The 26,632-nt window shown below is 36.3% G+C and overlaps 1 protein-coding gene across 1 annotated transcript in view; it reads right to left on the bottom strand.

Annotated features, from left to right (window-relative positions):
* Positions 1-7,837: 7,837 nt before the first annotated feature.
* The window catches only part of LOC140152854 (uncharacterized), a 39,102-nt gene continuing 20,307 nt past the window's right edge, over positions 7,838-26,632 (bottom strand). Inside the window, exons 6-9 of the mRNA XM_072175378.1 lie at positions 21,823-21,868; positions 15,959-16,019; positions 15,033-15,123; positions 7,838-9,199 (exon numbers count right to left, since the gene is read on the bottom strand). Coding sequence (XP_072031479.1) covers positions 9,077-9,199; positions 15,033-15,123; positions 15,959-16,019; positions 21,823-21,868 — 321 coding nt within the window. The 3' untranslated portion in view covers positions 7,838-9,076. The remainder of the gene's footprint in view (positions 9,200-15,032; positions 15,124-15,958; positions 16,020-21,822; positions 21,869-26,632) is intronic.

The following is a 26,632-nucleotide window of genomic DNA, read 5'->3' as shown; positions in this document are numbered from 1 at the left end:
ACATTATTTTAAAATGATCTATTATATATTAACACTGTATACCTGAAATAACATGGACTGACATTTGGGTGATAATTTATATTGATGTAGTTACGGGCCCTAGCTTGTATCGATTTGCTTGGACTTACATGGCAAGTCAGTTGAAGACAACTTCGAAAGATACAGAAGGAATACTTGTTTTTAATGTTATATCTATTCATCCTACAAATCGTAAGTAAAACCAATATTTTAAATTAGCGCTCTAAGTTCGCCCGAGAACCTGGGTATTTGTTAGTTAACATGTTAACCTGTCAAATAACTTGGGTGAAACTGACAAATTTGTACTAAAATTGACGTTAACTCGTTACCGTGGAAAATGTACAAAAACATAGAGATATTTAAAATTGGTTGCCATAAATCGAATATGGACATAATATAAACTCCTCAACAAAAGTTTGGAAAGTTTTTTCAAGCATCTGTATCTCAAATTATTTGTGACATATTCATATCGTGTTGCATATCACTGGATAGTTACAATACTCCCCTTTACAATGACATCCCATTTGAAACAATAACATTTTTCACGGCTAAGTACACGCCTTGTGAATGTAGTGGGGTCTCAAAAAGAATTTGCCAAATTGACCATTATTCTGTGCAGCAAGCTGCAATCCCATAACTTCACAATCTGGGACCTAATGCAATCCTCCAAGATGACACCGCTCGCCCCACATAGCCACTGTAGTCAACGACTACCTACAGAATATGGGAGTAGAGTCAAAACGGCCTGTCATCAGGCCAGACCCGGGGGCCAGACCTCAACCCGATTGAACACTTGTGGGACCAGCTTGATCGTGCTGTGTGTGCCAGAGAAGCCCATAAGCATCCACATTGAATGACCTGCGACGAATCTTTGTTGAAGAATGGAATTCCATCCCACAGTAACGTGTAACCAGGTCGGTGAGCAGCATGAGGAGAAGGTGTCTGACTATTGTGGCTGCTTGTGGCTTGTCCACCTGCTATTGAGGTTAGTGGCTAGCTTTGTTTGAGCACAGAATAATGGTCAATTTGGCAAATTCTGTTTGAGACCCCGCTACATTCACAAGGCGTGTACTCAGCCGTGAAAAATGTTGTTGTTTCAAATGGGGTGTCATTGTAAAGGGAGTATTGTACCTATCCAGTGACATGCAACACGATATGAATATGTCACAAATAATTGGAGATACAGATGCTTGAAAAAACTTTCCAAACTTTTGTTGAGGAGTTTAGTATCTCTAGAAGTCCGTTCGCCTACAAAATTGGAATTTTGTTTAATTTAGACTGACGAAATAACATGTGCGAGATAGTAGTCTGCGAGACTGTAAAATCAGGTAGAATTTTCTGTAATTGACGAGGTTCGAACATGCCTTCGTTGCATTCCGAAATCGCAAATATCTAGCATAATATTCTTTTTTTCAATGTCCTGTAAACACCTCCCCAAAAGGAAATGACAACCGGTAAGCACTGACGAGGTTCGAACATGCCTTTGTTGCATTCTGAAGTCGCAAATATCTAGCATAATTATGTTTTCAATGTTCTGTAATCACCTCCACAAAAGGAAAGGACAATCGGTAAGCACTGACTGCTCGAAATTACTTCCCCTCCAAAAAAGAGCGTGGGCTGAAATGCACCGTTAAATGTACAAGCTTATTTGAAGAATTTCCTATCAGCTAACAAAATTAAGCATGCTAAAATATATTAATCTAAAGACCTCCTTCTTTTATCTACACCATCAATTTTGTACCTGTGATCAATAATACGAGGCAAAAATTCAAAGCAAAATCAAAATCTGGAAACAAAATGTACGTATGCATGTTACAAGTGTTCAAAACATTTAAGCGAAAAAATATCGTTTACTTTTTAATTTTAGAACACTTCTTACAAAATTGTCTTTTTAATTCGAAGTCCTGTATCACGCATATTGCGGGCATTGTACTTTAATCACCAGACTCTCATTGTCTAATTGATTTCATCTGCACGAACTGTCAAAGTTGAATATAGTTCATCCAAAACACGAACACCAAAAATGTGGGTGAATCTTCAGTCACTGAGTTCCCCCATCCATGATTTAGTGATGAAATTGCGCCCGATGTCATTGCACTTTCATCACGTGTCAGTTTTCTTTCTTTCCGGTTGTCCAGACCTGGTCCAGACTAATACATACAACAAACTGAACAAAGTGTTCCAGTATCTGTGCTAAAACAACATTACTCAACCTCGGGCTAACCCTGTTTAACAGTGATTTGGTTTAGCCATCCTGATATGTTGTGTACCCAGGCAGACCCAAGTATGCTTGAATGGGGATGGCCTTCTGTGTGTAGGCTATACGGCTCCTTTATCTTCATCAGCTAATGATCTCAAACCAGGATCTCAAAGAACAAATCAATAATTCTTTTATACTGAAAAGTGATATAGTTCACTTTACAATTTTCTCCAAATAGGGCGTAACAGTACTTTTTTGAAAGGTACTTATGTCTAATTTATACATTTCTATATGATATTGATAAAGAAGTACTATTAAAATAAAAATGATTTCTATATCTATAGTCTGAAAAACAATCTTTGCGTGGAAGGTTTGAGCCCTGCCCTCTGCATAAATTGCATTAAAGTAGGCCCGGTATGTTCAGTGGCGTTCTATTTCTACATACTGTACAAAGCTCTTTCACTGAGTACTTCCTAAACACGCAATGTATAACCTACAAAGGTGTCAGCATCATTGTGTCAAACTGAGAGCTAATGAGTCAGTGGAAAGACCTACACAAGTGAGAGCTTGTTGACGTAGAATATAATAAATTTATTAAAAGAACTGAAAGTACTAGGGGAAATTACCCCATTCAAGAAAGCTGCAGTTGTTGGGAAATTTGTACCTCTATCTGGAAATGAGGTATTATGCCCGGTTCATTCACGATTCCCTCTCCGTCCGTCGCGTGGGGCTAAAATGTTTCATCCAACATGTCCAATACATGATCAGATGATGGCTAAGATCTTGAACGCGATGCCTCTTATATCACTTGTCTGGTCTCCCATTTTGGCGAAGAATACAAAACAAACACATAAACAAACAACAGTCATGACAGTTGACTTTCTAACTTTGTGAAATATCTTTAACAAAAAGGCGGCTAATGGACATACGCCTTTGTGGTGCTGAGTCATCGAGGTAACATTCCTTATAATAATCGCCATGCGTATTTGGGCTTCTTTACCATTATAGTATACTCACGTTAATTTTTAAGTGGAAAATATATTCGTATTCCGCGTGTATTCTAATACAATCAAAATTACGTCTGATTGCATTAAGATAAAAATACCCACATTATACCCAGCATGCCCATTGTCGAACTAATGACTGGTGATCAGCCGGTATATCATGTACTCGACGCTCTCTCGGGCATCGGGGGAAGCATCTTATAGGAACAAGGATTGTCAAAATTGGTTAAAATGAAGCCAGCAGACTTAATACCATAAGGTCCTCGACCCCAACATCAGGGTAACATTTTCTCTAAACCCGACATTTAACATAAAACAGGAAAATGAAGTCGTTCTCATGTGTATTGCTTGTTAACTACTTTTCTTAACTGGGCAAATCCTTGGCAATCTACCGATGACACGATACTAGCTGTTGCGATCAAGCTTTCATTTTGATGGCGATTGTCGCAAGAAACAAGGCAGGTTTAAGCAGATAATTTTGGGAGATTTATGGTCATTAGAGTTTACTGTCAAAGCCTTATCGAACACTTCAATGCTTGTTTTGTTCAATCAAGTCTTTAGCTTCGAACATGAACTGAAGTTTGAATATTACGTGAGAACAAACTATATAAATGCCCAGAAAGTAAGCAAAGCCAGGGTGACACCTTATTGTCTTACGCTATGGAACAGAGTAAGACAGCAGAATCATCCTTGGTTGAGCGGGGTGCGTGTGTGAGAATGGAAGATATCATAGTTTTCATATAATTATGTTTTGAAAGTACAAGGGTATCCCGGGAGGATAAGGGTAGGAAGTTGCGAGTGTGGAAAGTTGTGAGTGAATCGGTGCATTTTGAAATTTGGCCTCTGTTCATGAGATAGTTGACATTTGACCTAGTTTACACTATAACTCCTGAACTAAGCATTCTAGTGCAGAATGACAGTTGACTTTTTTTTTTAATTCCCAGCAATGAGAGGAACAATTTGAGGTATATTATACAACATGATAGAACAAATCTTAAATGTGGGCCCATTATGACCTTCAACACCTCGCGGGAAGCATAAGGGGGCATTGAAAAAATGGAACCAATTCTAGTTTTATCATTTGAGGGTAAGGATGTCGAAAACCATTGGTTCCACTAATGTAGCAAAACTAGATGCTAACTCAAAAATCACCCGATAGCGCCATGTTTTCAAGACCCGAGCATTCGGTTATAATCAAAACACAGTAACTACGGAACATTATTATGGTTAATGGTTCCTGTTGTAAAACGTCTTGTTTTATTTTTCATAACATATATTGAAATCTATAACATGTGACTTATTTTAGGAGTGTCTGACACATCTCTTTGCAGTTTGTACTTTCACAGGTGTCAAATCGTGTAATTCAGACACTGAAACAGGTACAAACATACAGGGTGCTACAAAATAAGTAGTACTGGTACGGTATTAATTTTTCCACAGGTACGCAAGTGTCAGTAAAACATTGAGTTTAATGTCCGATTTAAGCAATCGTAAGTTTATCGTAAAGTTGGGTCTTAAGTCGTTTTACAATTTGAGAAAAAGATATGGTCATCATGTCGTGGATTACTAAAACTTAAAAATATCATGCAATATGTAGCATGGATGGTTAACTATTCAATTTGGACACCCTCTATATCAAGTAGGATCAGTGTGGCTATTGAGCGTCAACTCTGAATTTTTATTGTATTTGATCAGTGTTGATGGAGTGCTATACAATATGTTCGACATTTTTTTAAGAAGTTGAATCACGTAGTCTCTTACAATTATGTCGCCAATAAGAATCAAGTGGAAGTGCCATTATTTTAGATGATCCGCGGAAAGCTAAGCTGCCGCAATATGAAGACAAACATAAACGCTATGGTCTGAAAGCTAGAGTTTGACATCACATGAAAACTTGACAGGGTGAATAAAATCTTACGCAAACTCTTGTTGGTACATCCTGAAGATGCGCCCTGTATGCCCATACAACTTGAAGCTCTTAGTTACACAAGGGCGTCAATCCGTCCCCATTTGATTGAATTCAGCTTCAGACTTGACTTCAATAGAAAATCACGCAATATTTGCCAAACTTGACATACCTGCTGGTCACATGATAAAAATACTGTAATATATCGTTCGTAGGCATATACATTGATAATTATACATACTGCACTTTTACAATATTATTCTTAAGCGGAAGTTTTATACCATTTCTTATCTTATTTTACAAGCCAAAACTTCAATAGGTAATATAAACAATAGTGCAGAAAGTGGTCAGCCTTGGTGTACATCTTTCTCTGAAGGAAAAAATATGATACGATACCATTTTGAACAATGCAACTTTTACTTCATTTCATTTCTTTATATCTCCATTCCTTGTCTTTCATTGTAAATTTAGATATAGCTTTGCTTTTACTCTTCTTTCTTTCACTTCCTCAAGTCTTTTCTTTCTCACTTTTGGTTTTCTTTAGTCTGTATTCTTTCTTCGAACTATATTATTTATTCTTAATTGCTTGTTTCTCATGTTTCTTGTTTCAGATGTTTTTCTTTTCTTTCTCTCTTTTTCTATTTTGGTTTTGTATCTTTATTTGCTGTTTTTCCTACTTTTCTCTTCGGAACTTTGTTTTGTTGCTTCTGTACTTTGCAACCTTCTTTTTTTTCTTTACTTCAAAATTCTTGTTTTTTCTGATGAAAGTAGTGAATTCTTTTTGATAAAGACAGGAAGTTAGGGAATAACAGGAAAGGTCACATATTCCTGGTTTGCTTAGATCTTTGGTCTTGTATGTTTGTTTTTCTTTGGTCCAAATATTTGCGCTTATATCTTTCTTTTTACAATTGAACATTTTATCATGTTTATTAATCAGGGATTTCCTTGCTTCTGTTTTTATTTTCTTTGTATTCATGGCATTATATCTTGGAAATTTCTTAAATATTAAACAAATACCCTCCCGAAGCTGTCCCTTTTTGGACACCCTTACACTTTTTGTCAAGCAATAATATTTATGAGACTGGAAGTGAATCAAATTGTGTCAATTGTGCCTTCTTTTTCCGAACTTTCACATCTTTTCGTGAGTCTTACACAATCTGATCACGCTGAAGGTCCAATTGAGGGGGCGCAGCACTAATTCAGCGTCCCATAGGATAACATGTGAATTCGGCCTACTTCAAGCGCCATTTCTGGCGTCCCTGCAATACTTGGCAAAATAAATTTGGTATCAAATTAAAGCTCTGTTTCTCTAGATTCCAAAACTTTTGTCGGCATATATCGATGACCATTGACTTTTTTCGCTATTTTGCGGTGCAAAAAAAAAAAAGAGCTAAAAATATACTAAACTCACCACTCATATTTCAAAATCGGGTTTTCTCTTAATTCGCCACAGAGAATTGCTTTTGAGATCAATTGTCCAGTTTTTTTCTGCATGCTATCATTAAAGACACTTGTCGAATTCATATGAGCCGATATTGAGTGATTTAAAGTGAACATGTCGGTAGATATGGTCGCTCAATCTCATATTCACTATGGACTATATTAGCCGAATTTCGTTGTTACATAAAATGCGGATTGATTTAGTGTTGCGCCCTCTTGAAGCAATTTGGTGCACCGTTTTTAGTCCATTGTTGTTATTATTGTTTTAAACAGAAAACTGAAGTGCTACGGGTGTCCAAAACAAAAGTCCAAACATGCAGCCACTTTTTTGTTCATCCATAACACCTAAGGTTTTGCATAGAGTTTTCAGGAAATGTTTTCTGAATGTTTATATGAAAATGTTTTATAGCCTTTGTATAACCCGACATTAAAATATTTCATGTTTGCTGGGAAGGCTTACATAGCGCATTTGATACTATCATTGGTCATATTTCATCACACTTATCACTACCACGACCCACTTTCCCTAGCTTGCTATCATGGCTATATGTTGTAACATCCGTAGAATGATGTCAAACCCCCACACATACACGAAACTTTGAGAAGAGAAAGTCTTAATTGCTTCGAGTTGCTCCTGAACAGTTTCTTCCTTTACGGCTGGCTTGCAGGTGTTGGGTGGTAACGTGCCATTTCTCTAGGAAAGAGATTAGCAGTAGCTCTGGTGAAGAAAGATAACTCACTTATCACCTCCGTGTGTTGGAATGTAAAAAGTAGGGCACATTATATTAATGTTTTATTTTTGAGAATGAATGAATGCTTAATTCGGTTGAATTGGGGCGATGTCTTGTATTTTGTTCGGTACACACCTTGCTATGTCATGTTTGTCATTTGCTTGTCAAAGAAAGAACTCATCACCTCTGGGCGTAAGAATGTAATAAAGTAGGACACTATGTTCCACTTTGTCGCGAGCGTGTTCAACATAATCATAAATTGGAGCTTGATATTGAGTTTGGTACTTACACAGCAAAAATAGTGTTTTGTTGTCAAATACCTTGTGGTCCTCTTAATATGTTTTCTTCTGGAGTTCCCCCAAGGGTCATTTTTAGGCCCGTCATGTTTTGTTCTTTTTACAATTGACAACTGCTCGGACATAGTGACGTTATTCTGATTAATATCAATAGTTTCAAGAATGCTGTATTGTTCCCGCTCCAACTTGAATGCAAAAGGGTGGACTAAATCGTATTTGATAACTACAATACCACAAACATGTTCCGAGTACTGATACAATGTTTAATGTTGCTCTCAGGTATACATGATGAATATAAATATCCTTTTAGATGTACTTGCTTTTATATATTATGTACATTAATTGTAATCCACTGAATGTAAGTGACCCATACGGGTCTTTAATGTTATGGAAAAATGGCACTCGGCCGAATGTTATGTTGAGGGTGAATCGTATTATATTCGTATCACTTGAATTGCGATGTTCATCTTTCATTCATTACTTCCGATGGCATATTAAATAATAGCCTTACCATTACACATTCCTGTATTTCAGACCTTATATCGTCCGCGTGATTTATGCATACTGACGATTACCACATTACTATAAACCGTCCTTAAGGTGGTACTACACCCCTTGATAAATTTGTGACTATTTTCTCAAAAAATAATAACACAATGGTAACAAAAGTTATGTATAGGGGCATGGAATCCAGTTACTACACTGGAATTTCAGTGACTCAAAACAAGCGGTACGTTATTTATGATAAGAAAAGAGGTTCCACTAGAATGTACCTCATTTCTTAACATATATAATGAACCACATGACTTGAATCACTGAAATTTCAGTAAAGTAATTGGATTCCTTGCCCCTATATTAATATACATAACTTTTGAGAAAAATGCAAAATCAGTCACAAAATTGATCAGGGGGTAAATTACAGAAATTATATAGTCGGATAGCTAGTGCAGTTCATTATATTGCAGGTAGCAGCCATTGCAAAAATGGCTTTGCACTGCAAAAGTGAAAAACAATTCGATAATCCCGTCCTCTACAGTATCAAGGGCCAATTAATAGTAATAACATTTGGGTTCGTCAGTATCAGGAGACAACGATTATGATCTCATGCCCAATGGCATAGCTTAATAACCATCATTTATTTAACAAGCAAAGGTAAAATTTTGACTTTTAAGTTGTGGAACATGGGTTTTTGTATCCAACGCATCCGAGAGTCCTTCTCTGAGTGTCGAAACATATTGGCGTTAAGGCACTGCGTCCTAGGCTGCAGTGCAGATTGTCCTGTTTGAAATCATATTATCGGTGTACCCAAACTTACAGTCCTTATTTGCTGAGGACTTAAAATAAAGGAATTGTAAAAAGTCGCCCAATTGGGCAGAAAATGTTTAAAAAGTGAAAGTCCAAGTCACAAGCTTTAATTGAATGTAGGTTGCACTGTCGTAGATGACAACTGCATCAGTCGTAGTGGCTCAGTACTAATGTTTTCACCCAATCACTTCATAAAGACATATTCTTTCCAGCTGATCGCGGTCCTCTTCATTTGGCAAGACGAAATCTGTGTAATCCAGTGGAATCTGCCGCACCCATGAATCTAAATCAATGTCAGTCTGCAACGAAATAATTAGGTATTATCAATTGGACCGAGAATTAGATTTATTTTTCTTTCGAAGCGTTGGGCCAGATATAACGATACATCAATAAAATAATTATAATATACTTTGGGAGGCACATCACAGCCATATACACCTTCACAACCGCGGTAACTGTACGTCGGTGACGGATCAAAATACATACGTTTTCTGAACCATCTTGGCTTCATTCAAATTAGGACTCTTTCGCCTTGAGGGATTTTTAACTGTATGGTGTTCTATAGGGAGTGGGACCTCATAGAAATACGGACATACATTGTAGTGAAAAGAAAATGTTGCGATTTAGTTCGAAGTTGAGAAAAAATGGCTAGATTGCCTAGATTATTGTTCCCGGTTGGGCGAGATCATTCCTCATTTTCTGCTTCGGGTGCGGGTTGATACTACGCTACGCCACTGGTCAATGGTGAAAATAATCGTCACAACCTGGGACAAATATGCAAGTAAAGTAAAATAGAAGAAGTACGCAAACTTGTCCACCATTCTGGTGGTCGAAACAAGAACGTTGTCCGGTTGTTTTCCATTTAATTTGGCTTCCAGGCTTATCGGCTTTCAGTATTCAGCATACGCCCCAGTTAAGTCATGCAATGACCCAACCATATAAATCAAACCGAAAACCGAATTTTCAATTGAGTAATCTTGTTGTAATGACCATGTTACCGGAAAATATAACACTGTGAGATTATAATATTCTTGTTGCCAAGCAACTCTTATCTTGTAAATTGCCTTGTAAATTTGTATTTTGACAAAAATCTATAAATTTCTACCGCTGCATATTAGTATGAAGATAAGTGCTATAACTTAACCACAAATGTTTCATCGAACTAATCGTGATCATGATTGTACCAAAATGGTAACCACGCGTAATGGCATAGCAACAGGCAAAACGTAATACACAAACTGAAACTTAATATTCGAAAACACGGCCAGTGCGGGTTTATATCTGAGGATTCCACGAAGTCCCATGGAAGTTGCAACACTTCGTAAGTGTAAAAAATGCATCGTAATCCCACGTTACAATGAACATTACAATGCATGCGTCGTAAGTCAATTTTGTGAACTATAATGTCTATGCAAGTCGTAAACTTACGACAAGTAAAAAGTCACTTTACTTAAAGGGCCATGCTGAAGTGACTTTGGTAAGGGCTGGTTAACGGGCTACTTACGATACAAAAGTACAAAAATGTCCATTATAACAGACTGCACTTCCAGAGTTGGGTGCTTTTCTTTATTCTGTAACGTAGCTATATTTTTTAAGTAGCTCGCTACAGATCTGCAAAGTTTTATCAACGTATTTGCTAATACGTGGAATACACAACTTTTAATGTTACAAGAGATGCAGAGAGGTGGATTTCTTTAAACATTTTATCTACGGTGACATTGCAAAAACCTCAAATCAAGACTGAAGTGATCGAATTGTGCTACGGAACTTGCCCACATTTTTATTGCCCACTCTCATGACTCTCTCAGTCTTAGTCGCGGGTAAATTATGACTTGGACATTTGGCGCCATAGAGATGAAAAAATGCCTTCAGATGTTTCTTCAGATTGTCTATACCAACTTTAAAATGTATAGAACACAGCTAGGAGCTACAGGAAACGCAAAGAAAGACTTTGGTGTTAGTTCGTGAAAGGAAAACATGTCCGGCCTGACGTGACGAATTTGGAAGTTCCAGTCAAGCCATTTCCCGAAGTCTAGAGGCAGGCATGCAAGCAGGCAGGCCAACCTAGTATAGTATTAGTAAAATAAAAACTAGTATGCTGACCTAGAAAATATACAAGATAGAGCCATTGGATATTGTCTTGGCCTACTTAGTTCTTATCAAAAAAAGCTTTGAACAAATCTGTAAAGATATCAAAGTAACCTACATACTTATCATCACAAAATGAACTTAATGCACTTCGAATTATAATGGGTCAGACTTTTAAATGCGTTCAAACTCATTTCAAAAATAAAGATGGGTGAAAATATTAGTCATCCCTCTTTCACGATACGTAAAGATATCGATGACTTTTTTGTTTGTAAATGGGGCGAATGAAAAATGGCGAGCCCGGCAAAAGACATGACCAGAAAGTTTCGCAAACACGGTATTTTTTTTAAATTATACTATCGAAGAGGTAATATATAGGCTGTAATAGTTTCTGATTTATTATAAGTTGCATCATATCGTATATAGGGCCTGCACGTAAACTTTCATAAAACATGAATATTGCAGTAGTTGCGGGGTACTATATTATTAGTGTTTTATCAACATGATGTTCGATAACCATGATGACACTTTGCATTTGTTTGTAGGTGAAAATAAACCCTAAATCAAGAATGAAATTACAATTTGTTGATAGTAAGACATATGATTTTTACTATTTTAAAGTAAACCCATTCGTTCAGATCCAAGAGTTCATATGAGGTCTTGTGTCGGCTCTGCAGCCGTTGTGCATTACTCGCCACCTTGATTACATGTATATAGTCCACGCCCAAGTCCAGGTGCTCAAACTCACGAGTACATCCTCTCCGCAATTCTTCATGTCATTTCTAGAGCACACGCCTATGTGTAATAATAATTTCTACAGCCAAGTCTCAAATCTAGGGTTTGGAGCTTTAAGGTAGCGGTCACCATGACCTTAGCGTAAACCCATTATCTTGTTATCATAGCCCATCATTTCTTGATTTTGAGTTATAATTAATTTACTTGTGGCCGCAATTAATAGACGAAGCTAGCCACAAAATGATGTGATGTCTCGATGAAATGGTAGTTGTCCAGACAGTGACTAGCGGATGATGATGTCAATGTTTTTGCCTTGAATTTGATCGGATAGAAACCATCCGGTATCCGGCAATAGAGTCTTCAGCAGTCCTCAAAATTCACCAGTGCACAATTTTATCACAACTCAGTTCAAAATCTGACGATATTATATTATAAGCATTTCGCTTTTGTTAGCAATTAATGCGTACACCAGTCATGTAGCCATTCATTTATTTCACTCATTGTACCACGACCCACGAGTAGCTATATGGAGACCATGTAGCTACACGAACATTCGGGATTTGAAACTGAGACCATTAATTGACTAGTCGGAGGCTCTCAGTCGATCAAGTTAATAAAATGGGGAAGCAAATAAAAACAATAACAAACAAACAAAAGCAACGTTGCCTATTCCTATCGATTTCACCGCATATAATAAATGTTAAGAACTGAAGATTCTGCAAATTCAGGGTGACCAAAAAATCGTATAAACTTATTAGTGAAGTTTTTGTATCCATACATCACATACAGTATCATTATGAACCATTTAACCTATAATCTTACAATGCAATGACAAAACTCTTACGCACATACTGTCATGACGAGTAAAAATATAACCATGATAACAGGACATATAATGGTATCCCAAGTGTGTGTATATGACAGGGGGAAAACAAAGTGTACATATTAGTTAGTTGTTGTTTGTAACAGGAAACATTGCATTATGACACATGGCTTAAGAGAGAGAAAGATGTCAGTTGACCAGTCTGGAGCAAGGAGAGAGAATGATGACACACGAAGCAGAGTTTCCCATGATTCATTGCAAATTGGGCTATTTGTAAGAAATATTACAAAGCATTCTGGGGCAACGTTATAATGGTGCAATGTGCAAAAAGACGTATTTGTATTGCATAAATGCTTTAATTGGTTGGAAATATCGGCCAGACATAAAATAATTCTGAAAGTAATGTTCTCTGCATCGGCGGCACGTACCTGCAATGTTTTGGTGGGGTTTTTTTTTTGGGGGGGTAATCTGAACTGTGTAAACCAAATATTACAAATTGGCATTTTTAGCCTAAAAAGGTGATTTATTATCACATCTGACGAGGGAAAGAGGAAGGAGGGCAAGCCCAAGATGGAGATTCCTGCCCCCACCCTTAGCGCCGCCACTGGTTCTCTAACAGCCAGAAACGAATCAAACATTGGTATCTTGGGCATCTGAGATTTGTATAGGCAGAGCTATAAAGTATACAAAATAGCTCTCATGAATTAGCAACGTCAGAGCATATCTGTTCTGCAATCACAACGCAATTTAGGCTCATTGCCAGGTCAGTTCTGAGAAATCAAGAAATACTGGGGCCCAATTACATGTATGAATCGGTGAACAGGGTGAATGCTTGACGAATGTTCTATTGTTGCGTCATTAGATGTGGAAAGGAAGTCTTCTTATCATCAAATGCTGCAACTATCATTGGTTGGTAAACATGTAAATTAGACCAATGTATTCTTGTTGAGCAAACACACAAGATCCACTTAAGGGGGAATATGCCTTTGCAAGGGCTTAAATAAGAAATGATATATTTATAGAAGAAAGAAAGGTAATTTTACCCTTTCTTTAAATATATCGTTTCTAATTTAAGCCCTTGCAAAGGCATATTCCCCCTTAAAGCTGAGATAAAAACGTCCTCAGGGGTCAACAACCTACCGACTTCGAATTTTCCAGTTTAAAGGAGGTTCGATTTATGCTGGTATCTATTTCAATTAATTTTGTATAAGAGCCATGAGAGTCAGAAGTGTGCATTTGAAAATTGAGTCCGCAAAAGGACTTTTCAGCGGTACACCAAAGATATGCAAATATTAAATGTGTAGGGTCCTTTTGTTTTTGTATCCAAGCGTCGTAAATATGTTAATCTGGACGGGAATAACTAAAATTAAAATGGAACAAAGAAAATCTCAACTCCAGGGCAAACACATTTTGGATACACTAGTGGTACAAGTGATGGAAAAACAAATAGTTGAACTTAACTGCATGGGTAATTACTCATAACCAAAGGAAATGCTACCAAAAATGCACACTTCTTGTTCCGTTCATTGAACTATTTATATAGTGCCAAAGTTTGCAGTATTAATGTAGATTTCAACAGAAATTATAACGATAAATGTCAAAATGTAATTTGTATGTAATATGATTTATATTTCATTTCAAAATGTACTTTAAAATGAAATAGGGATGTGGCTGGAAACGACTAATTGGAATCTGAATGACAACAATACTTTAGTACACAACCATGAATTGAAAAACAAATGTCTCTAATGTTTACTACACCAGGCACTAAAAGTAACTCGTCAGTTATATTCATCCTTGCTGTTCAATAACTTGATAATTTTGGATTATTCTGAAATATACATTTTGTTAATTGGACTTTGCTTTCTCATTTGACACCCTGTTCGTGAAAAACGAACAAGAATTGACCAAGATATGCGCCTCCAAAGCCTCAAACCCCAAAATCAAAAGTTGCATTTTCAGCGATTTTCAATGGGAACGCATCGTTGTATTGCACACAAGCACCACGGGCCAATCAATAAAGCACACAGTGTAACAGGCACAATTGAATCGTTAAAATTGCAACTTTTCATTTTGGGGTTTAAGAGTTTGGAGGCGCATATCTTGGTCAATTCTTGCTCAATGTTCACGAACAGGGTGCCAAATGAGAAAGAAAAGTCCAATTAACAAAATGTATATTTCAGAATAATCCAAAATTATCAAGTTATTGAACAGCAAAGATGAATATAACGAGTTTCTTTTTTTGTGCATGGTGTAGTTGCAGTCACTACCTCCTATAATACGATAACTTGACCAGTATAGCCAATACTCAGTATGTTTGCCGGGTACAAGAGATAAAGATATATCGCACACAAACACAATGCTGTTTAGCACTTTGCAAAAAACTGTTAATGCTCTGCTATGTTTAGCATAAGGCCTGTTCTGTTTTTCATTACTGATGATTGCATGGTTTTCCATTAACGAACTATAATGGTAGTAATACAAACCTGAAGATGTTGTAACGATTCAGCCAAGCTCGGCACTGTAACTAGAAGCATTCCTTTGGTCTGTAACACTTCTCGAAGGAACTTCCAAATTCTGTACAATATTAACATGATTAACAAAATAGTCATTAAATGATGCTGTATGAATGCCTCTTCTCGTAACACCTGCTGCTCGCATTCTTGGCCACATGCCAATGTTTTAACAATTTTCTTAACACCTTACAATTTTTGTAATACAAACATAAATTGCATTTTTGGCCAAATGTCAATATTTTATCACTTCATTATAATACCTGCATATTTTGACAGATACCAATATTTCGGAATTTATATAGTTGCAAGCACAGCTTAATCGTTCTTAATTCCTGTACTTTCATCTTTAAAAGTATACCATTACCATCTATTCATATGAATCTTTAATAAAGTTTTGTACTTTTGTACTATAGGTTTTGGTTCCTAGATGTTTTACTGTTAACGTGAATTACTTAGAGCAACATCTTAGTTATTTATAGTCATCGGAATAGAATAAGCATCACTGCCATGGCTGGAATACTACATTGTATTTCCATGATTTGACCGATTATATTTCAATTATATATAGTTGCGTTGCATTTGCTTTCAAGATCACTCGATGTGTAGACGCACCGCGACCATGCGGACGATAAGAATTATGATTGACTTCGTAATGCATTTCATCTTCTTTCAGGTAACCTGTTCTGCCAATCACCCAAGAACCCTTATAATGAAAGAGAGAGATAAAAAAAGACTAGTTCGCGTCTAAAATTCTGACAACTAGACAGAAAATGCCGTACTACGCAGGTCGGCAACCAATCACGGCGCGACTTCGCCCTGACGTCAGACGCAATCTAGTCTTTTTATCTCTGTCTTTCATTATAGTTCAGTTTAGCCCGGAGGCTGCATGTACTTACTTGATTTGGACCTCTTCTGCGGCAAAGAACTCAAATACATTATGGAGAACGATCACGTCACCTATGAATTGAAATACAACATACTAAAATTCTAAAAATTGTAGGCGAGATAATTAACACTCTCCAAAGGACGTTTAGGAGAGCTGTAAGTAGAGTGACTTAATTCAAACATTGTGACTTGTGCATGGATTAAGGTGAGCTAAAATCACTCTTTGGGAGCAAACAATCTTTTTCCCTTTTACTTTTAACAATAAAAAATACAATTAACTTCATATAAACAATTAAACAAATACCAAAAAGGTTTTTACCCTTAATGATACTGACTACCAGCTTCCTATTCAAAAATATTGGATTAGGTCCAGGTTTGATACGAACTAATCCCGGGGAGCTGATTGTGTTCCTCTTGTGATGTCGTGTAATTTGAAATTGAATATTTATCAATCAAGGACATAGTACAATAAAATCAATGATTTCCAGGTGCTAACCTATTATCTCGTGAAGCAAAAGACTTTTTCCCAATGCGAACGTGTTTTGAGGTATCTTTTAAAACCACTAATTATGTTGAGTGGGTTACTCTTCCACAAACACCGGTGGTTATAGGACATGAACAAGGTCAACATTGGCACCACCTATGTGGCCTACTTAACGACGTTACCAATGCTATTTCAGATCTTCGTCTTCAAACTCTGCAAGTTAACACCAAGATTCACAATTTGAGCACAAGTATGTTTTCATCTGATATACCTCTTCAAGGTCACGCATTTAGCATATGAGCGTTAAGTTGCAAATTGGTAGTTTCGGGACATCCTGGCTGACATGAGTTGATGTTCTTTGTTTGCCGCGCACCAGGCTGTACATGCCAGTAGCCAGTAGTATATCCTTCAAGAAGGCCCGTCGTGCCCCCATTCACAAAGGACATACAGACATTCTGCTGGCTTGAACATGAGCGTAAGAAACAAAGAACACCTTTGGCGTCTCGAAACTTCCAACGTTATTATGTTCATTTCGTGGTAGCAGGTCACACATAGTTGCAAGTCTTTGATTTCAATTATAGCAGATTGTGGTGTCATAATACTGCCATTAAAATACGCTAGTCTTATCTGTTACTTTTTCTTGTTTGCTTTATTTGTTTTTTCTTGTTTGTTTTGCTCTTTTTGTGGCGCCCTCTACGGAGGGGCCACATATAGGCATGTACTTTGTGAAAAGCTTCTAATTTCACTCTTGCTAGATTTACTCCTTAATTGTTTTGCTAAAATTATGCCCAGCTCAGAAATAAAACCACAATATGCTAGGATTTTATTTTATTATTGTTTTCTGATATGCACGGGATAAAATGATGTGTGTATATTCTTTGTTTAAAATACAAAATTAATGGACTTATAAAAACACCAAATAACCCGTGACCTTTGTATGGTTTAAACCAGTTTACCGCCTCTTAGAACCCGATAGACGGTGATATTTGACCATTCTAATTATGTATGTTTTGAACATGTTTGCACATGAACTAGTTGTTTACAGTGTGAAGAATCTACAACATGCTCATCTATCAGGGCACAGTTCTTTAACCCCAATACATCTGTGCATTCATTGAATGACCTTTGAAAATGTGAGTACAAAAACTCATACTTTGCAACTTAAGGTCAAATTTTGCACTATGATTGTTTAATTGAGGTTATTGATAATATGCCACTGGAATGAGCCATTGGGGTCCATAGTGATTGCACGCGGTGCACCTAATCCTTAAACCAACACCAATTAATTATAGTTGACCAACACAACCACTGACCAATCATGAAATCACTAATTGGTTTATGACTTTATGTGCTTGAATCGACTGCTAACTGATTGTGACCAAAGATATTAGAAGCTCAGTATCTTTGTGGTGACTATCTCTGATAAAAAACATTAATTAACGAATCAGTTCTGGTCAGCAGAGAAAGGAATAAATTCGGAAGACATGACTGTGTTGAAGGTCAGAAGTGTATTTGCAAAAATAATATTCATTGTAATGCCTAACTGCTGGGAAGGGTTCCTAGCAAGGTTAAGTGAAAGAAACCCCACTGGCTATTTTGTCTGTTTAAAATAGAGTTCTATGACGTAATTTTGTTATTTATTAATTAATTTTTAGCAGAATTAATAACATAAAATGGGCTGTGCCCGTTTCATGAAGAATAACGATCGATCTTACCCTTGATTTAACAGGCCTGTCAATTTCTTGGTATTGTTTGATATGAAAGGAGGGTATGATTGTTTTGTATTAACTAAATTATTAGTTTAAGTATTTCCTAGCCTCTCTTAAGCGCGCTTCAGACTCCATATTGTACGTACAATATTGTATGTACAATACTTTTCGTGACGTCAAAAAGTATTACACGTGCAATAAATAGTATGTACCGGGAAAATATATATTTTGCTACAATCATTGGTTGCTTAATTGATACGGAGTTGCCAAATTTCTAAGAGTTCTAAATTTAGTGAATGCACGGAATGATGAACATCTTTTAATGTCTTCTTAGTATTCAACCATGGTAGGTATCATAATACCTACCATGATTCAACTGTACTTGAATTATTATATAATCAATGGGCACCTTTTTAAAGTTAATAATACGTCGTATTAATACTAATATTAATAATATTAAAATTGTAATAATAATATAAATGGCACATTCAGATCTTATTTATTTATTTATAGATTTATCTATTTAGGCCTATTTATTTATTTATTTATTTATTTATTTATTTATTTATTTATTTATTTATTTATTTATTTATTTATATATTTATTGATTGATTGATTGATTGATTGATAACTGATTGATAAATTGATTTAGAGATTCATTTATACTGATATTTAGTCATATATTGATTTAGAAAGTTTAAAAGTATTATTTGTAGGCCTTTGTATTTATTCTGGTTCTGATTTTATTGATACTGATATTTTTGTCAATTGTTAAAGTTTTGGCATAGCATTCGTTACATTATAACACGCTGTGTTATGAATTTGCAACACCTTTTTACATATTGATATCGTTGAGGCATGTTATGATAGGCCTACTTATGATCATCACAATACATCCATAAACGTGTTAATGCAGTAACCGTAGCGTTAGGGGCACGGAAGCCCCCCCCCCATAGGAAATATTAGAAAATCCCATAGGAAAACTGCCGAAAACGGCTTGTGCCCCCCCCTCATCAGAACCGGATGCAACGCCTTCTATACTTTTTCATTCATTAATTATAGGCGTATTAATAGTAATGCGTTGAGTTTTTAAAAAGTAATATCCGCCTTTTTTTCTTTCTTTTTGAAATGACATACTTGTTACAAAAACAAATCAGCATGGAAAACTTTTTTTTTTTTTTTTTTTCAGATATTTGGCCTATTCAGTGTCATTAATCTACAAAATAGACGATCTTTTAAAATCATTTTAAATGGCTATTTATTTTCAACCTTATTGTTTGTATTTGTAATGTTCACACAATCTGAATATGTGCTTGTAGGACAACGATTTTGAATTAAACATGTTAATTGTGATCTTTTAATTCCCCTAGAACACCACAGTTAAGCGTCCAAAATTGTAAGTGGGTTTTATTTTATATAACCTCATTATTTCGCTAAAATTACTCGAAAACCCTCCTAAGAGTTGTTGTTACTAATAAACATTTCATAATTTTGGGCAAAGGATAGCCAAATAGTTGACCGAAATCGTATATTTGCACCAATATTTGACTGAAATCGTATATTAACATTACCGCCCTTCGTGGCTTTATTGCAAGCCAAAGTGTGAAACGAGATTACTTGAAATATATATTTCAGAGTTGAAAGAGTTTCAGCCCTACGAATATATTTCTGAAATATGTCTCTGATTGGTTGATGGTCAAGAGGATTACGGCATCCTCAAAGCCTCTTGCTGTAATTCTCTAATCGATATCTATTATAGGACCGATCTTCTGAAATCCATACAACCGTGTCAAATGAAATAGTCTCGAATCATAATTTGTGCACGATACAACGTTGATACGTCAGATTTCGGAATTTTATTAAAAATAGGCATACATCACATTGAACAGGTTGAATGCTGGCAAAAGTAGATAAAATAACTATGGGTCGAATTTACATTAATCAGTGTCCTGGGGCCAGGATAACATTTAGGACTCCTTCGAATTCTAAAACAATACTTCGCCAAATGTCCTTGCTTTCATTTTCTCATTTAATTTGTTTTAATTTTAATTAATTTCTTTATCCACTGGCTCTCTGGTAAATCCGGTATTGCCAAATATTTCTTGTCCATTACCCGTGTTAATCTATTTATTTATTAAAATGAACCATCTATTAAATTCCTATAATACAATGTATAGGCCTAGTGTATTTGATAACAAATTTGTTTTTATTTTTGATTGGAATTTGGGTTCCATTACACGATTTCATAATAAGATATGTTTGGGCATGGCGGAATTAGTATATGATTAAAATAGACATACTCTTAGGCCCCCTTTTTTAAATGTTTGTAGGCCTACATTATTGATATCAATATTTATGTACAAAATGCAAAAGAATGTATATATATTTGATTGTTTTGTAAACATTACATTTGATGTTTACTCATAATTATGTCTGGAAAGTCAGGGAAAAACTAAGGAGTATCGGTATTTAGTTTCCTGGGAAAGTGGATCAGATGAGCAGTGAGTAAAAACATTTGCCCTAAATCTTTATTTGATTTTTATTGTTTTATGAATTTATTAGGGCTACTGGTAAAGTGCAGAAAAAACCTCCAAACGCACTCTAGGATTTTTCATCATCAGCAGTAGAAATTTCTCTTGCATAGATTTTCTGGTGACCTCGCTTGGATTTAGCAAACAATGAACCGTAAGGGTTAAAGCGCGTTATTTAATCTGATTCAACTCGTCGTGGCACGTATATTTATTGCACGTGTAATACTTTTTGACGTCACGAAAAGTATTGTACATACAATATTGTACGTACAATACGGAGTCTGAAGCTAGCCTTAAGCGCTCCACAGACTCCGAGTATTGTAGATGTACAATATTATATGCTAACATATCTACGTTATTTAATCTATTGCCATTCTATTTCCAGTAATGTTTAAGTTCTAAAGTATGTTTGTTGACGATAAATCGCTAATATGTTACATGTAATATTAGTAGAAATCTATTATCGATTTTACGTCATCAAACATTCGTTAGAACTTAAACATTACTGGAAATAGAATGGCAATAGATTAAACAACGTAGATATGTTGCATACAATATTGTACGTACAATAAAAAGTCTGAATACTGCTTTAGCCACATGGTTGGCTACAAAAGACACAGAGTATACCTTAGGATAAACTGGCATGAGTGCGCCGACCCCAAGTTTTCAACATTTCAGGATTGTTTCTGGACGGAGGTCGGGTGAAAAACGAAATTACGTTTACATGACTTTGTCGAAATTCGTCGTGTGACAAGAATGAGTGTATAGATGACTAGGGGGAAGCTTACTTATTTGTGTCTTCTAGTTACCCATCATATACCCTAGGCCCTGCATAACGAAATTCAACAATATTCAATATCCAAAGCAATATCCTCACTACAATAGGATCCCAAAACAGAACTCCGACCCCACATTTCTCTCGTATTTGATCATCTTCTACTCTTCCCTAAAAAAATCATTATAATACCAAATCTAATCACCATGGAATTCACCATATCCCGTCCAGCTCACATTGGGCGCCACATTCCTTTTTTAAAGGAATTTTTATTCTGCTACTGCTATGCTGCTGTTATCATTGTTGAATCTGCATATAAGGCCTATATGTTATCAATTCTAAATGATTTCAATGCTATACATTACCAGCATCTTACCTTTTTCTAGAAGACTTCTCTTAGTACACACATCAGCACATAATACCTGATAATATGTGGGCAAAAGAAATTAAAGAATACATTAGCTTTATACTGTATATTTGACGCACATAGGATATTTTTACAACTATATATATAATTATAACTCATAAAACAGGCTTGAACAGAAGAAATGAATATGCGCTTTAATATATGGAAGCTATTTTCAGCAGATAGGGGCTTGTGTAAAAGAGTCAAGATTAACTCTACATTTTGGTGATTGGGTTGCACAAGCTTTGAGTGATACTCGACTACAGATTAATGGATATTTTGATCATAAAAACATTGGAAGAAACTCGTTGGATGCAAACAATTGTGTGTGTTCATACATGTATAAGACGGCAAGAGAATATTTATACTTTTATTATTATATTATTTGTTTTCGATTATCTGATTCGCGCTGAAACATGGCCTTTTCATACAGAATCAGCATTTTGACACTTGCATAGTAATTTATCACACAAGTTTCATTTCCTTTTCCATGACGGAAGCATCGTTTCCTTTATCCCTGAAGTTGTACAGCACCATATCACATCGCTAACACCAGCTGATAATCCCCACATCTGTTGCAAACGAGGCAAAAAGGTTTGTTTACTTTATATCATGAGTAGATATTGTAATGATATCAGCAATGTCAATGCCAACATGGTCAATGCCAACATGGTCAATGTCAACGAATTGTATACAATTATGCAAGCGTTATCAATTTCCAATTAGAATCGGTATTTCGTGATTTTATGATATTTTATCCGGTGGCAAAATCACCAGTTCGGCAGAAGATTTGGGGCCTCACAGGAACGTATCTGCAATGAACATGGCCGTTTCGTCAAATTTCCGTTCGTTTCTCATGCGTTAGCCGGTAATAATCCCGGGTAATAATCATGCAGGCGTCCTATGTATGTCCGAATCAGAATTCCTCCCACATTGTAAGAATCACCAACCGCGAGATTTGGATAGTCAACTAACATGATTACTAGTAATTTGCCCCACAGGGCTACAAAGAACCACTAACCGCGAAATATGCATATCCAACAAGCTTAAATTAGCCCCCGATAGAGGGCAGGGCTTGAAGAATGAGGGAAATTAAGGTAAAAGTATAAATTGGGCTTTCCGTGTTGAAATTAGTCTAATAAGTAATATAACATTAATATCAAAAGTAGATACTATATTCTGTGTTGCCAAATACATTAATGTTACTGTTGGTCAATGTTACATTTAGGTTACTCTTGCTTTCTTACCCTGCGTGGCCCTTATATTGGGGTCCTACAAAGTGTTTAGTCGTCACGTATGGGAGTCGCCGGCCCTGTGGCCTTGATGTTTTCAGCATCAACATAAAAATATCAAGGCCGCAGAGCCAGCTGGCCGAGGCCGGCGACTCCCATACGACGACAAAGTGGAACCCTAATATGCTAATATAAGGGCCCCGCCACTTGTTGGAATGTAAAGTTTCATAAAAACGTCCACGTTTGCCGGCAAACACATATTTATACGCACATACCACAAGCAACTCGCGATTTTCGACTTGCATCAGCGAATTTTTTGAAAAATAAAATAGCCCACATGCCATGCAGCAGTGTTTATTGTTTTGATTTTTAATTTGAAGATCGTGTATTATGTGAATCAAATCAAAACAATAAACACATGTTAAGTGTTTACAAGTGGATACGGGAAGTTGTAAATGTCCTGGTGCATAACGATATACCCTGGATACATGTCCGATGACCCCAACTGATATTGTCAAGAAGGAAGACACGTGCAGCTCATTCAGGAATCTAAGCCCGGAATACTCAAACCATCTAAACACGGGAAGAGGAAAATGGTTTCGGTATTATTGAACCGCTTCTTATAGCCATAACCCGGTATCAAAAGGTCACAATTATACAAGCTATTGTTCTGAATGAAGTCATGTCTTAATGTAAACAGTAAACAGATCCAACCATTGTTACAGCAATTGTGGTATTGCTTTGTTCAATTTGCATATTTTAGTCAAATCTACACAAACAATTACTCGCGATTTTAAGTTATTATTAACTTCAGAGTCATTGCACAGAATGAATACCTTAAATGTCAGATATGCGTCGAGTGTACACTGTAATAGTCAAAAATCGCAATGATCCGAACACCACCCTACACACGAAAACGCTGACCAGGCCAGGCCAAAAAGCAAGTGGCCTTGTTAGGGTTTTAAAGATTTCTTTATTAAATCATATCTTATTTTTTGGGAGGGGCGTTTCCCCTTTTGATTGAAAGACGTCAGGTTGGACCATCACCCGTCAGCTTGTCAGAAATAACGACAATTACCTTGGTATTCACTATGGATGGACTGTTGACCATGTTGACCAGGTGCAATGGGCGCACCTGCGCTAGAAGATACTGTACAACTATAATCAATCTACAGGGTGTCCCTGAAAGGACTGAATCGTCGGAAACTTAGGGTATTTTAATGGCCAAATCAAGCATGAATAAATAAATGGTGGGGTTGAGAAACAAGTCAGCTATCAGATACTTTTTGAATTTGTATTACAAGAGTTTTACGAAACCACCTCATTTTCAAACCTATGATATAAAACCAATTACTAGGAGTGCCAATCACTGCACATGAGGCGTCTATAATGTAACTGATTTGGTATTAATCCGCGGAACGAGTTGAAAATGAGGTGTTTTCGTAAAATCCTTAATACAATCAATTAATTGTCAAGCCATGCACTGATTCTGCTGATGTTCTGCTTGCTGCTACTCCCAAGAAAATTCACCGGTAGTGTTTGTTTTGGGTTTTTTGGGGCGCCCTCTGCGGAGGCGCCACCATATAGGCATGACTTTGTGAAAAGCTTCTAATTTCACTCTTGCTAGATTGACTTCGCAATTGTTTTGCTAAAATTATGCCCAGCTCAGAAACAAAACCACAATTTGCTTGGATTTTATTTTATTATTGTTTTCTGATATGCACGGGATAAAATGGTGAGCGTATATTCTTTGTTTAAAATACAAAATTAGGACTTATAAAAACACCAAATAAATCCTGACCTTTGTATGCGTTCAACCAGTTTACCGTGTGCCTTAGAACCCGATAGACGGTGACATTTGACCATACACTAGGATCCACAACATGCTCATCTATCATGGGAACAGTTCTTAAACTCTAATACATTTGTACATTCATCCTTTGAAAATTTGGGTACACAAACTCATACTCTGCAACTTGAGGTCAAATTTTGCACTATGATTATGTAATTGAGGTTATTGGTCTATGCCATTGGGATGAGACTCTTGTGGTCCATAGTGATAAGATTAATTAACGAGGCCTCTTAAGGTTAGCCGAGAGTTTTTCATGCGCTTGATTTCAGAGGGGCGTAAGTTCATAACAGAAACAGCCATGCAGAAAATGAACAAGCGTACCGGGAGGTAGGCCTACTTACAATAGAATATCGATCCACGGTCAAGACATGAAAAGGCTATGAAACTTGGCTTAGCTCGTGCCCGGAGCTCGGATGCCGGGGGGGGGGGGGGGTGGCACAAGCCGTTTTCGGCAATTTTCACAAGGATTTTATAAATTTTAAAATTGATTGGGGGCACTTCGTCGAGCTAAGCCCTGGAAAATGTGTTGATTTTGAATTTATAGCCTTGATATCTTTGATGAAATCAATGCTGCTATTCCCCTGATTACAATGTAAGGGTAGGCAACAACAACAATATCAAAAAGCAATTATTTGTAAATCGAATTTGGGATGAAAATCAACAAGACAGACTTAGCAGGCCTACAAATTTCTGAATTATATAAAGTGAAAAACAATCAATCACGATTCACTGCACTCAGCGAATCAAACAAATAAAACTAAAAAGAAAGGAGCAAGAAAGAATAAAAAAATAGAGAAAAGAGAAAGAAAGAGAGAGAAAGAAAATGAACGAAAAAGAAAGAAAGAAAGAAAGAAAGAAATGAAAAAAAAAGAAATGAAAAAAGAAAGGGAGAAAGAAAAGAGGAAAGAAAGGAAGTAAAAATGAGAAAAGAGAAAAAAAAAAGAAAATTCAGCCACACGGAGACTCGAACCCACAAAAATAGTTCATATTAGAATCCCAGTCCAACGCTCTATCCACTCGGCCATAGATCAGCTTACGCAATTGTCTGTTCTCAAAGCGGATGATATTTAACTATAATTGGATGCAATTACATGATTACAATCGCGTCCGCATTATGGCTCTTAGAATAAACACGCATGTCGGCGCTGAAATTTTGAACGAACTGATAAACCTCGTTTTTTGCAAAACTAGCTTCAATTTGGAGTGAAAATCAAATGGAATAGCAATTGGCAGAATGTTGAGAAATAATGTAGGTATTCAGATGTCTAAATTAACGTCTCGTAATCAAGATATCGATAATTTCACAAACCAGCTTTTTCTCAAGCAAATTCTCCAAAATTTTCCTCCAAGACGGGCTTTTAAAATTTAATCGGTACTGTATTTGGTTCTTCCCCATGGCAACATTATTTCTTTGATCGATTTGTAATACAATACGAAAATGAAGAAAACAATCGCTCGGTGTGGATTTATACGGAGCGCACATTTGAAAAAAACCTCATGGAACGTGTTTTTGATCTTGTGAACATGGTGGGTAAAAATGCTTTAAACGAAGGATTTTCAAATTTATTCTAATAATTTGTATATAACACACACAAAAATGTTAAGCTACATCCAATGCACCAACATTTCACTCGCTGCGATATTTGATTACTGAGAAAACTGTTTTAGAGAACAACTTTATACGTCTTTTATACGT

The sequence above is a fragment of the Amphiura filiformis genome, chromosome 5, assembly GCF_039555335.1.
Source record: "Amphiura filiformis chromosome 5, Afil_fr2py, whole genome shotgun sequence".
NCBI lineage: Eukaryota > Metazoa > Echinodermata > Ophiuroidea > Amphilepidida > Amphiuridae > Amphiura > Amphiura filiformis.
This window is presented reverse-complemented; position numbering and strand designations above follow the sequence as displayed.